Here is a 14841-nt window from a genome sequence, read left to right as displayed (position 1 = left end):
CTCCAGCAAGGAGTTCCAGAACTTAACTATTCTTTGAGTGAACAAATAGGCATCTTGTTATAAAATCAAGCCCTGTGCACCATTACACCCTTCTCTTCCTCACCCCCCCCCCCCCCCGGGCTATGAATGCTGCCTCTACGTTATTCCCAACCCTAGCTGACCCAGGGAGTGCAACCAGAAGCGGAGCCAGGTTGATGGCGCAGGGGGAGTGAAAGCGGAGCGAGAGCGGACTTCCGCTGGCGCACATATTCAATGAAAATCGATGAGAAAAAAATAGGTGCTGGCAGAACTCCATTTGGGGGAGCGGCCGCTCCCCTGGCGCCCCACCTAGCTGTGCCACTGTGTGCAACACCCTCAGAATAAAGAGCCTGCAAATAGGTGGGAAAATGTGGGATACAAATGCAACAAATAAATATTGGGTCATTCCATGCCAAGTGGTCTAAAATTTAAAAAAGTTCCCACCATCATGTTCTCCAATTTTGTTCAAGTTTTATCTGTTGCGCGAGTCAGGTGTTAAACGAAGTTTCCCAAAATTTGAGGTCTCTAACTGCAATAGCTGCAGATCTAGACCCCCTTTTCTGAAAGGTTGTCAGTCCATGAGCGCGCGGCATTTACCAAAATGCCATTTTTGGGGTCTAATAAAATCCAAACACATTTATAAGAATGGCTAAAAAAATTCAAATCCTGTACAGTTTTTGATGCTAATTCCGATGAAATACATTTTAACATTATGGATGCAAAATCCAGTCAAACAAGTTGACTCAAAGTGTGCATCAAAATTGGTCGCGACTCATCGGAACATATTTGGACCAATATTCAGACTGCAACAACTTCCATGCAAACAAAGATACGGACTTGAAATTTTGAACAAGCATTATGCTTGTGCTGGACATAATACTGCCAGATTTGCAACTAACCAGCATCTATAACCGCCCTGCAGGATCTCTTCAAAGTTGGCACTGTCAGCGCAAATGGTAAACTGTACCAAAGTTCAAAGCCAATTATAAAAAAAGAGTCTGCCTGAATCAGCTTGTGAACAGTATCGTCTGAAAGAGAAACTTGTGCTCTACAACACTGACATATTTTTGTGTTGCAATGCCACCATTAAGTAGCCATTTTGGCAGGTGAGAACGGGGACTGCAGCGCCAGCGCCGGGCCCCCCTTGGAGGCCCGGGCTGGGGGAATTTTGCCTCCCCTGCCCCCCCTCTCTGCGGCCCTGATTCCTATGGGCATTTCTAATGTTTAGCGCGCCCACAATTTTAGCACACGCTAAAAACGTGAGCGCGCCTTAGTAAAAGACGCCTAGAGGAACTTGCAAAACTTATAGGTAAATAAAGCATCAACCCCCTCCTTCCCCCACCCACTCCCTAATTTTTTTTTTAATTAACATCGAAAAGTGACTTATTGAAACCCATTATATTTAACAACAATGTAGATCGCATTCTTAATAATCTTATCTGTTGGCTGATGAATTGTCTTGTAGGAGTCTGGCATTTTACATTAATAAAAGATGAATCCCCGTCAAATAATTCTGCACTGCACAAACAGTTCTATCAATTCACATGATCTCCGTTTGCTGGTAGCTTATTTTGCAATGAGGCATATTTAACATTCATAATGAGCTGGGGCAAAAATGGAATAAAAACTCCATTCGTTATCCTCATAACTTTTGTCAGTGCACCTCTTACCCAGTCCCTATCTTTCTGATCATTTTAATTCCAAACCCATTGCCGCTCACTGCCGAACGACAGCTGTTTGCCACTGATGAGTCAATGCTTCAAGGAGTATCTCGGGGTAAACTCTATATAAATTACTAAAAATTAGGTGCCAAAAAACTGGGCTCTAAGCTAGGATTCTGTAACGGCAGACTTGCGTGCCAAATCTGTTATAGAATATTAGGGTAAGTCCACAGTTTTGCGTCAAACTTTAGGCGTGACCGCCTATGCCATGTCTATGGCTGGCCTAAATGTGGCAGTTGGACACGTAAATGCAGCTATTCTATAAAGTGTGCGCAAGAATATTCAGAACGCCCCCTACAGGCCCATGCCCCCCTCCCACGTTAACATTCCCCTTGCATTTGAACGTGAGGAGAAGTGAGGCGTACTGTTTATAGAACAAGGATGTACGTATGTTATTTAGGGGTGGACTGACAAGGATCTGGGTCCATGGGCAATAAGGGAGGGCCGGGCCCTGGGTCCCATATCTCTCCCTCTTCCTCCATCTCCCTTGATCTAACTTCTCTCTCCCCTCCCCCTCTCCAGATCCAACATCTTTCTCCCCCTGTTCAGATCCAACATCTTTCTTCCCCCTGATGCAACATAGCTTGGCAGAGTTTAAAAAGGGGTTGGACGATTTCCTAAAGGACAAGTCCATAGACCGCTACTAAATGGACTTGGGAAAAATCCACAATTTCGGGAATAACATGTATAAAATGTTTGTACGTTTGGGTAGCTTGCCAGGTGCCCTTGACCTGGATTGGCCGCTGTCGGGGACAAGATGCTGGGCTCGATGGACCCTTGGTCTTTTCCCAGTATGGCATTACTTATGTACTTATCTCTTATTCTTTCTCCCTCCCCCAGGTGTACCATCTCTGCCTCTCCCTCTACAGCTCCACCATCTTTGCCCCCTCCCCCACAACCAGGTCCAACATCTCTGCCTCCCTCCCTTCCTTTCCCATCAGTGGCAAACATATCCTCCTCTCTCCTCTCTTTCCTCCGTCCCCAGGTTCAGTTCTCTCCACCTCACACACATTTACCTCAAGAGTTCCTTTCTCCTGCCGGTGGCCGGAACCTTCTTTCTGCCATGGCCCGCCCTTGTGTAAGTAGGAAGTTACATCAGAAAGGGGCGGGCTGTGGCATAGAGACAGGGGATATGATATGCCAGAGCAGGGAAGTGGTTAAGAGAGGGGGGGGGGGGGTAGTTCCAGACCTGTGGACGGAGGGTAGAGAGATGTCGGTCATGTGGGGAAGAGGTGCTCGGCCCTTCAACTGCTCTGGGCCCTCGGGCAATGCCCAGTTGGACGAATGGTCAGTCCACCCCTGCTGTTATACACGCAATTGCAAATTAACACCATTTAGTGCTTGTTAATGCCAGTTATGGCTATTTATCACCAACTACTTGCCAATTTAGTACCAGTTAGTCAATTATGTTACGTAACAATTGTGCGTCTAATTGTCTAATTGTGTGTCTAACCATTTATAGAATTGGGAGGTTTATTCTCTGCCTTTCAAAGTCATTTGCAAGTCACTATTGCGTCATGCAGTGCTGTGCCGGGGCTCGAGCTGCTAGCGAAGGCTGCGTGCGCACTTTCCAGTTTGCAAGGTTTCTGCTAAACAATTCTGATATGTAAGATCTAGAATTTTAAAGGAGGGTTGAACAATGTTTACACTGTACCTGGATTTGCTCAAATGGTACTTCAAAACTGAACGACTCATTGTAGTAGGGATTAAGCGTGTTCTTCTTAATTGTGGTTTTCTTTTTCTTCAATCTCTTTCCATTCTGCATCAGATGGATTTTCACGTAGGGATCTGAAAAACAGCCAAGGTAAAAGGCAATAAGTACAAAACATATTTGTCATTAAGATGTCATTTTATAAAGCTAGGTTAGGTGTTTACTGCAAATTTAAACATGTTAACAGCCTGGGTGTATTAACTGTTATCGCACAACCACAGCGAAGGAGACGATACTCAAAGTAAGAGTCCTCATGGGCCTGTGTTTTGGCCAAAAGGGTTTATTATCGGATGTAAATGTACTGTTAAATCCTTCTGTCGTTCATAATTAAGTATTAGTAGTTTTATCAACACACAGCTGGACAATCTCTCACGTATGTAGAGAGATTTGAAACAGTGAAAACTCTGTATGCGCAAGAGATCGTCCAGTTGCTGTGTCTGCTTTTTGCAGAAGCTATGAGGATTTTTTGATGCTTTATGCTGTTTTTTCCCCTTTCTTTTTCTACTTGGTATTGCCAGTTTTTCAATAAAGATATATATTAAAAAAAAAGAATTTGTCATAAAAAAAATATTGGTGCAGAACAATATTCTGTAATGTGCATTCCGGGATCACCCTGGGATTCACGTTCAACTTTGGCCACAAGGAGTTACGCCAACTTAAGCCAGGTTTAAATCCTGGTGTGCAGGTTGGGTGTGGATCCCCCAAATTCTATAACGCTGCACTCATTTTAAGGAAAAGCCCCAGGCCTACCCATGCCCCTCCCATGGCCACGCCTCCTTTGCATATCTGTGCAGGAATAATTACACGGTATTCTATAAATGTGTGTGTAGGTGTGTTTTCACGCAGATTTGCCATTTCTGCTTTGCTTCGGCACCTTGCATCCGTGAGAACGCTATTTGGTGCCAAAATTTCAGCGCGGAAGTAACGCCTAACATTCCACTGCATTCCAGCTTTTATATACCGCAAATTTCCCACAGGAATTATAGCGGTTTACAATAAAAATTCAAATACAATTCAAGTTTTCAATAGATCAAAATACTTATCAAATAAAAAGGTTTGCAAGGCTTTTCTGAACTGGAAATAACCAAGTATACCTCGAAGTTGAATAGGTATTGAATTCCATAAGTTAACCACAAAACAGCTAAAAGAGCTATTATATAAACGTTTATAATGAATCTTATTGACCGCTGGAAGATTTAAATTCAGGAAATAATTATACCTAGAAGGCAGACAAGATAAAGAATAAGACACTAAAAATGTGTGATCCAAAACTCTGCTGCCCGTCTTGTCTTCCGCCAGGGTCGCTTTACTCATACTACCCCTCTCCTCAAGTCGCTTCACTGGCTCCCTATCCGTTTTCGCATCCTGTTCAAACTTCTTCTACTAACCTATAAATGTACTCACTGTGCTGCTCCTCAGTATCTCTCCACACTCGTCCTTCCCTACACCCCTTCCCGTGCACTCCGCTCCATGGATAAATCCTTCTTATCTGTTCCCTTCTCCACTACTGCCAACTCCAGACTTCGCGCCTTCTGTCTCGCTGCACCCTACGCCTGGAATAAACTTCCTGAGCCCCTACGTCTTGCCCCATCCTTGGCCACCTTTAAATCTAGATTGAAAGCCCACCTCTTTAACATTGCTTTTGACTTGTAACCACTTGTAACCACTCGCCTCCACCTACCCTCCTCTCTTCCTTCCCGTTCACATTAATTGATTTAATTTGCTTACTTTATTTTTTCTCTATTAGATTGTAAGCTCTTTGAGCAGGGACTGTCTTTCCTCTATGTTTGTGCAGCGCTGCGTACGCCTTGTAGCGCTATAGAAATGCTAAATAGTAGTAGTAGTAACATATCTTAGAAATCATATAAACAACCTTAAAATCTATTCCGGCCCTAACTGAAAACCGGAGCAAAACTCCTCAACAAAAGGGATAACAGGATCAAAATTTTGCAGCCAAAAATTAATCTGGCTGTACAGTTTTGTAAAAATTGTAATCTCACGTGGAGGGGCATTTTCGATATGACGTCTAAGTCCGACTTTAGACATTTTGCAAAAAAACGTCCAAAATCTGAATAAGAAAGAAGTTAATTTTCCAAAAAGAAAAATGTCGATCTTTTTTTGGTCCATTAAAAAAAAAAAAAAAGTCCAAGTGAAAAACAGAGAAAATCAAGCCATTGGGATGTAGGAGGGGCCAGCATTTTTAGTAGACTGGTCTCCCAGACATCCCAGGAGATAAATGGGGCACCCTATGGAGCACTGCAAAAACATGCTCCCAGGTACATATCTCACCGTTGCTCCCTTATCTTGTCTGCTGAGTCCCCCAAAACCCACCGCCCACATCTGTACACAATAGCCCTTATGGGTAAAGGGGGCTCCTATATGTGGGTACAGTGGATTTCTGGTGAGATTTGGAGGGCTCACAGTTTCCATCACAAATGTGACAGATAGAGGGCGATAGAGACCTGAGTCCCCTACTGCACTGACCACTACGCAACTCCAGGGACCTGCATGCTGCTCTAATAGACCTGGCTCTAACATCTGAGGCTATCATGGAGGTTACTAAATCATATTTGTATTCATATTTGAGGGGGTGGGAGGGGGTCAGTGACCACTGGGGGGGGGGGTCATCCTTGATTCCCTTCAGTGGTCATCTGATCATTTAGGGCACCCTTTTGTGCCTTATCTACTATAATAAAACTCACCCTCAATGTTCTGAGGACACCGACGTCAGTGAAGCCAAGCCCTGACTTCCTTCAAAAAGGTTCGAAGGTTCGTGCCACCAAAATCGCTCTGGGCCCCGCCCTCGAGGGCGGAGCAATAGCAGAACAATGAAGGGGTTGGCAGGGAGGCAGGGGGGGTGGGCAATCGCTCCGGGCCCCGCCCTCGCATCAAATGTCATGACATTGTGGGCGGGGCAATGGCAGAACAACGAAGGCGTTGAGCAGGGAGGGGGGTGTTGGCGACGAAAACCTTGCTAGCGCCCATTTCATTTGCTCAGAAACGGGCCTCTTTTACTAGTTCTTTATAAAAACAGATCTAGCTCAAAACAACTTAGTTTTAGTCCTGGACGCTTTTGGTCCATTATGGTTGAAAAACGTCCAAGTGTTAGGAACATCAAGATCCCACCCTTAACACACCGCCTTGCGATTTGAGCACATTTCTGACGGGCTTCATAGAAAACGTCTATAAACTGGTTTTGAAATGTCCAAACGCAGATTTATGCCACTTCTTGGACGTTTTTTTTCTCTTTTGAAAATGAGCTCCTTAGTCTATTTGTGGCAAAATAATTTCCTGTACCATATATAGAATTCCCCTGTATGTGCTTAAGTTGGAGCTTTATCCATGCTCCACCCATGTATAATGCTACCTTGCATTTATGTGATATGCTACTTACATGTGCAGTCACAGTGTAGCATGTATTTTTATTTTATTTATTTTATTGCATTTGTATCCCACATTTTCCCACCTTTTTGCAGGCTCAATGTATGCGCCCGATGCCACTTTCATGGATAAGGGTACACTTAAAAGAATAAGGCCGTGGAGGGGGTGAGCAGCGCAGCGTCTTCCTTTTCCCGGGCGGCACAGGGAGGTGCAGGGATGGCCACAGGCATAGCGAAGGTGCCATAACAACAACAACAAAAAATTTAAAGTCCCTCACGAGCACTTGGGACACGCAGCTTCTTGTTTTTTTTTTTTTTAGATGGGTGTTAGGTGCTTTCCCACTGGTCTCCATGGGTCCCGTTCACAGCAGCACCAGCCTAACGAGAGGTGCAGACCTCCCGTTAGATTTTCCACGGTAAGGGGATCGTAATACCTTAGTGCATCTCTCCTCTCCCTCCACTCTCTATCTCAGTTGACAACACCCTAATCGTCCCCGTCTCATCTGCCCGCAACCTTGGAGTCATCTTCGACTCCTCCCTCTCCTTCTCTGTGCATATCCAGCAGATAGCCAAGACCTGTCGCTTCTTCCTTTACAACATTAGCAAAATTCGCCCTTTCCTCTCTGAGCACACCACCCGAACTCTCATCCACTCTCTCATTACCTCTCGCCTCGACTACTGCAACCTACTCCTCACTGGCCTCCCACTTTGCCACCTATCCCCCCTTCAGTCTGTTCAGAACTCTGCTGCACGTCTTATCTTCCGCCTTGACCGATATACTCATATCACCCCTCTCCTCAAGTCACTTCACTGGCTTCCGATCAGATATCGCATACAGTTCAAGCTTCTCCTCCTAACCTACAAATGCACTCGATCTGCAGCCCCTCCCTACCTCTCTCCCCTTACGTTCCTACCCGTAACCTCCGCTCTCAAGACAAATCCCTCCTTTCAGTACCCTTCTCCTCCACTGCCAACTCCAGGCTCCGCCCTTTCTGCCTCGCCTCACCCCATGCGTGGAATAATCTCCCAGAGCCCATACGCCATGCCCCTTCCCTGCCCATCTTGAAATCCCTGCTAAAAGCCCATCTCTTCAATGTCGCCTTTGGCACCTAACCACTACTCAAGAAATCTAGACTACCCCAACTTGTCATTTCATCCTTTAGATTGTAAGCTCCTTTGAGCAGGGACTGCCCCTTTTCTGTCAAATTGTACAGCGCTGCGTAACCCTAGTAGCGCTATAGAAATGTCAAGTAGTAGTAGTAGTAGTAGTATAATAGCCTGCAACGGTAGTGCAGCTCATTATAATACCCTTTGGATCATTTACATTCCCTTTTCTTTAGCTGCTACCGTGACAGGAAAATGCCCTTTTGTGCATGGCATGGTTTACTACTTGCTCGTCGAACTGGCTTGAACCAGTTTAAAACCCACGTTAATGGCTCGTTGTTTTTTAGTGCATGTACCCCTATACTTTTAGGTGTGCAAGGGGTGTGTAAATCTAACTGCTTCATTATAGAACAGCCCTACAACTATTTACCTGATAAATTAGGAAACCCATTTAATTTTATAGTCCGCATTCATTTAGCATTAATGACAGATAAACCTGGTCTATGTAAATGAGTCGTTCTCAAAAGGCTAAGCGTGTTTTTTCCACTCTTTGCAGCTGCAGTTAACGAGCAGTGAATGCTGTTGTCAATTAAGGAAATATAAGAACCGTTACTGCTTGTTTAGCTGGAAAGTCAAAAGATCTAGCATATTCAATGCACTGGAGACTAAACCGTTGGAGTAAGAGATTCGGATGAAACGTATTTTGTTGCTGGTGTTTGAACTCTTGTCTCATTGCTGTAGCCTCGCTTCCCATTCCAAGCTCAGTTGAACTGTCTGGTTTTGATATAGGAGAGTTATCAATAGAAATCAAACAAAATAAAACATGGAAAAGAAAATAAGATGATACCTTTTTTATTGGACATAACTTAATACATTTATAGGAGAGGAAATGGACTGTATGGGTGTTGTTATCATGCGTTTAGTTTTTTTTGGCAACAACTTGTGTCATTAAAAAAAACCCCAACAACTATCAAACATATAAACGGCGAGTGACCGACTCACTCGCAAATGCGCAGTAGAGACTTCCCTTTCTGTCCCGCCCCTGCGTCAATACGTGATGACGAGGGCGGGACAGAGAGGAAAACTGCGCCGCCGAGGTTGATGCCGCTCCCCCCGCCCGCCCACCTGAGATCGCCGCTACCGTTCCTCCCCCCCACCCGGCCCGGGCCCTCTCTCCGCTACTAAACTTACACATCCATTCGCCGGAACGCAGCACGCACATCAGCTGAGCTGCCGTCGGCCTTCCTTCCCTGCCTGTGTCCCGCCCTCGCTGACGTTACGTCACAGGAGGGCGGGACACAGGCAGAGAAGGAAGGGCCGACGGCAGCTCAGCTGATGTGCGTGTTGCGTTCCGGCGAATGGATGTGTAAGTTTAGTAGTGGAGAGAAGGCCCAGGCCAGGTGGAGGGATGGCGGCAACTCCGGGGGTGGGGGTGGGGGGGGACGGTAGCGGTGGCGACCTCGCGGGGAGGGAGGGGGAAGGAAAACCCCAATACCAGCCCGTTTTTACGGGCTCAACGGCTAGTATATCCATAAACATATAAATGTCCATAATAATTAAAAAAATGATTTAAAAAAAGCCCTGGTTTCAAATGCAGATAAAAAAAACAACTAAGGAATGTTTATATACTGTATCCGTTCTAAGATGGCAGGAATTAAAGCCAGTATAAAATACAGTTGCAGTACTTCTGTGATGAGGGGATGAGGGTTACAGAAAAAGAATCCTTACCATCCAAAAGATATTACATACATTTAGTGAAGTCATCAGAAGTACAATCAGTTGATAAAGACATCCAGAGCTATTAATAACATGCGAGCTGTGATTAATAAGGAAAAACCATGATTGCATTCTTATTTTTATTCTAGAAATGTAGTCTGTGGTATGTTAATGCTTTCACATAATTTAGATCCTAAGTTACAATGGCATACAAAATGTCGTCTTATCTTGGCTCTTTAAAAGGGGCATGAAATACAAAAAAAAGCATTGACAATGTCTGGAAAGCCATTCCCTAGTATTGCTGCTAAGAATGCAAGCTGCACACTCAGGGGTCCTTTTACCAAGTTGCAGGAAAAAAGGGCCCTGCGGTAGCGGTGGGGGGCCGCTTGCCCCATGCACCAGGGCCCTTTTCCCCAGAGTGGGTAAAAAGCTCCCCCCCCCCTCAAAAAATGGGTGGCGGTAAGGACTCCGTTCCTTTTATCTTGCTGCACCATATGCCTGGCATAGACTTCCTGAGCCGGTACGTCAAGCTCCATCTCTGGCCGTCTTCAAATCTAAGCTAAAAGCCCACCTTTTTGATGCTGCTTTTAACTCCTAACCTTTGTTCACTTGTTCAGAACCCTTATTTTATCATTCCCACCTTAGGACAAATAAGAGATAAGGGAATTACAGTTTGTCTGTCCTAATTAGATTGTAAGCTTTGTCGAGCAGGGACTGTCTCTTCACGTTCAAGTGTACAGCGCTGCGTACATCTAGAAGCGCTATAGAAATGATAAGTAGTAGTAGTCTTTGGGATTCCGGAATCTTGCTACTCTTTGGGATTCTAGAATCATGCTACTTTTTGGGATTCTGGAATCTTGCTACTCTTTGTCCTTATCCCTTATTTGTCCTGTTTGTCTGTCCTAATTAGATTGTAAGCTTTGTCGAGCAGGGACTGTCTCTTCATGTTCAAGTGTACAGCCCTGCATACATCTAGTAGCGCTATAGAAATAATAAGTAGTAGTAGTCTTTGGGATTCTGGAATCTTGCTAATCGTTGGGATTCTGCACAGAATGTTGCTGCTCTTTGAGATTCCGGAATCTTGATACTCTTTGTTCTTTTCCCTTATTTGTCCTGTTTGTCTGTACTAATTAGATTGTAAGCTCTGTAGAGCAGGGACTGTCTCTTCATGTTCAAGTGTACAGTGCTGCGTACGTCTAGTAGCGCTATAGAAATGATAAGTAGTAGTAGTAGTAAAGGCTCCTCCACACTACCTGCCAGGTAACCCCACCTGGTATATATATTTTTAAAATACAGCAGCACCGGAAATTGTGTCGGGCTGGTGGTAGTTACGCCGGCAGTTGTGTTGGGCTGGCGGTAGTTACGGGTTGCCAAGCGGCAACCCTTTAGCAAAAAGGTCCATCAGTTGTGAAAAACATTGGCTTGTTTTTGAGTAGAGGAATAGCCTAATGGCTGAGAACCAAGGGTGCCCGGTTCATATCCCACTGCACCTCCTTGAGATCTTGGGCAAGTCGCTTGGGGCTAGATTCAATTAATGGTGCCCAAAACTGGGTTCCGGGATAATCCGCGCTAAGCTAATGTTCTATAAAGGGTGCTCGGTGCGGAACGTCTTTCATAGAATCTTAGCTTAGTGCGCATTTTCACTCGGATTCTATATAGCATGACCTGTTGCATGCAGAAGTCCTGTCATATTCTGGATTTGCGCTCGCAACTTAATTATTTAACAAGTCAGTCGATGCCAATAATTGCCACTTAAGCAATTATTGACACTAATTGGCATTAGTTAGAACTTACGTACAGAACAGTCTAAGCGTATTGTGTAATGTGATGCACATAAATTCTAAGTCGCATAGTTGAAAAGGGGGGCGTGGAACGGGTGGGCTGTGCGCATTTTTAAATCAATGCACATTGTTATAGAATACACCCAGTCTGCGTATAATTTAAGCATCAGTATTTACACCAACTTTTACTTGGCATAACTGCATGCGACTACCTTGGGTTGCACAGATGGCTGCTCAGTGTATTCTATAAACCACATGGAAAATTAGGCTTATCAATTACCTTACAAAGCCCTAAACCTTTAAGACCCTACGGGTTATGCTCCCTACCTTTAGGGGTCTTTTACTTAGGCACGCTGGCGTTTTTGGCGCGCGTCAAAAATAGGCGCTAAAAAGACCATTCAAATGCCTGGTTGTGAGTTACCCACTAAACATAATTCTCAGAAGTGTAGAATTTTAACCTATCTCTCGCAAACAAAAAGCACCAGGCAGTCAAAGGTCTGCTGGAAAAGAATATAGGGACGGATTTCTCCTAAAGCTTTTTCTGTCAAATGCGCAGAAGAACAGACTCTTCCCGGAGCGTTGCACTTTGACAGAGCCGTGTTCAAATGCTCCCCTTGTAGGTATCGCACCACACTCCCCCCGCAGGTGGAGAGCAGAGTTTTAACTTTAAAAGGTCATTTCATTCAATATCGTAGCGATAGAGAAAAGGGAGAGAACAGTTAATAAAATGATGCCCTGAGCTCCAGAGTACGAAGTGTAAAAGCTTTGTGAGGGCCTTCCGGCTTTGGTCTGGTCCTCTTCGATCTAAAGATCAGCGTGAGATGCTAATCAGAGCCGCTGATCCAAAGGATGTATCTGCCAGCAGACGTGTATCTGCCAAGCTTTGCCGCATCCCCAAAGGTTCCTTCTGCTCTCTGTTATTGCAGAATTGAAAAAGGCAGTGAACAAGTCCATTTCGCTCCAGGAACTATAAAAGCTAAACAGGTTCCAGTGCAAGTTACAACCCTTTGTTTACTGTGCTGGAGAACACAGGGGAAAAAATGTTGATTTGCAATTGTTTCTTTCACTTTGTATGAACATTTACCACCATGGAATACATACTAGAAAAAGTATTTTTCTTTCTTAGCAAATAAGTGTAGAGGCAGCTAAGATTCACTTGTATCATATTATAGTTTTTTTTTTTTGCTTGCAGTATATCTTTATTTTCTTGAAGATTTTTTATATTGTAATTTACCTTGAATCCCAGTTGAACTAGGCAGAATATAAATCACAGAACAGAACAGAATAAGATTCTGCCTGTTGAATCAGTACAGGAAGTTTTGGAGGGAAAATCTGGGCTGGTATAAATACCCAGCCTGGGAGGGGTGGGGGGAAAGGGGTTTCCTGCTTTTGGTTCCAGATCCCTGACCACTGCACCTTAACGCAAAGAGACCAGGGTTTTGGCTGTGAGTCCCTGACCAATTCCATACCATCAGTGCAAAGGGACAGAATCTAGCAGCTAGTAGAATATGGTTTGAAAATTTTGACCCTCGTCCATCAGGTAGAGTTTGCTCCGGCTCTTTGGTACTTTTCCCAGGTATTAAAGATACACCATCCAATGCACACTTTGAGAGATCAGAAAATATAAAACAGCTGAACATTTTGGTGTTACGGAATACGGATTACGAGGAGACTAGGGTGGTTGCATTTTCAGTAGCTGGTCTACTGTTGTGGAATCGATTGCCTGGGTATTTGCGCTGATGTACCCGTTCGATACACTTTCAAAACCATTTGAAAACACGCTTATTTCTCCGTGCCTTTCCTTCTAATTAGAAAGGGTGAGTGGTATATTGTTGTTATGTGATGGTTTTATGATTGGTTTCATTGTACTTCGCCTACGTGGAGGTGGAATATAAATTTAATTACTTAATAAATAAATCTAAATCAACAAATCAAACTTTTAACCCCCAGGCTGTAGCATCTTCTTACCTCTTAAAGGAAAGGTCCTTGATTAGCGCAGTCTCTGACCCTAAAGTCAGGCACAGTCTAAGCGCACATCTGAAAAAGCAAGCACAGGAGCTTCCCTTTCAAAATTGCTTGTAAGGCTGCAGGCGCAAAGGACCCCTGAGCCTGCAACTAAAAATCACCTTCCCTTGTTGGGCATCAAATGCTTCAGCCTGAAACCAGCATAAGGGAAACTAGTGGTTCAGGTGCAGCGAAGGGCAATGAAAATGATAGCGGGGATGGGACGACTTCCCTATGAAGAAAGACTAAGGAGGCTAGGGCTTTTCAGCTTGGAGAAGAGACGGCTGAGGGGAGACATGATAGAGGTATATAAAATAATGAGTGGAGTGGAATAGGTGGATGTGAAGCGTCTGTTCACGCTTTCCAAAAATACTAGGACTAGGGGGCATGCGATGAAACTACAGTGTAGTAAATTTAAAACAAATAGGAGAAAAGTTTTCTTCACCCAACGCGTAATTAAACTCTGGAATTCATTGCCGGAGAACGTAGTGAAGGCGGTTAGCTTGGCAGAGTTTAAAAAGGGGTTGGACGGTTTCCTAAAGGACAAGTCCATAAACCACTACTAAATGGACTTGGGAAAAATCCACAATTCCAGGAATAACATGTATAAAATGTTTGTATGTTTGGGAAGCTTGCCAGGTGCCCTTGGCCTGGATTGGCCGCTGTCGTGGACAGGATGCTGGGCTCGATGGACCCTTGGTCTTTTCCCAGTGTGGCATTACTTATGTAGTAAAGAGCAGCAGTGACAGTGGATCATTGAAGAGGAGCTGTTAATTAGGGACATTCAGGGCTCTCTCCGCTTGTGAGAGGTTGTGAGCACCATCTCTGCAACACTTCAAGCCTGCCTGACTCAGTTAGCACGCACTGGGCTCAGGAATCAACACAGCACTGGCTTTAGCATGGATTTAAAATGTCATATTTTGAAACACTAATAACACAGATTTAAGTGGCACAGTTAGACGCCCGCATTCGTCTGCTAAAGAGGGACCATGTTAACTGCATCAGAATCTTAGATTAGTGATTGCTAATCCTCTCTTGGAGGCAACACCTGGTCTAGTTTTCAACTTATCTGTCATGAATATGTATGCGCTAGATTTGCATACACTTGCATCTTCAGTGCATATTAATTGTGACTGTCCTGAAAACCAGACCTGTTAAGAAGATAGGTTGAGAAACACTGACTGACAGACTAAACCATACTGGAAATTGAAAATAAAAATTTAAGGCTTTGTAAGTAAAGAAAATTTCATATTAAGATTCCGTTCATAATTGCTAGAAATGCTCAATAGAACTTTCCTAATAACCAGAATGAAAACTCCCTGATTCACGGGAGATTAGAACAAGATATCGGCCAATTATCCGAGGCAGGAACAATGGATCTGCCTCTCATCAAACTATAAATAGCA

General features: G+C 44.3%; 1 protein-coding gene across 1 annotated transcript in view; it reads right to left on the bottom strand.

Annotated features, from left to right (window-relative positions):
- The window catches only part of SYT1 (synaptotagmin 1), an 805134-nt gene that overhangs the window by 12601 nt on the left and 777692 nt on the right, over window positions 1-14841 (bottom strand). The window contains exon 10 of the mRNA XM_030215015.1: window positions 3394-3527. Within this exon, the coding sequence (XP_030070875.1) occupies window positions 3394-3527 (134 nt within the window). The remainder of the gene's footprint in view (window positions 1-3393; window positions 3528-14841) is intronic.

This window comes from Microcaecilia unicolor, chromosome 9 (assembly GCF_901765095.1).
Source record: "Microcaecilia unicolor chromosome 9, aMicUni1.1, whole genome shotgun sequence".
In the NCBI taxonomy this organism is placed as follows: Eukaryota; Metazoa; Chordata; class Amphibia; order Gymnophiona; family Siphonopidae; genus Microcaecilia; species Microcaecilia unicolor.
The sequence above is the reverse complement of the archived record's forward strand: the minus strand, read 5'-3'. Positions and strand labels throughout refer to the sequence as shown.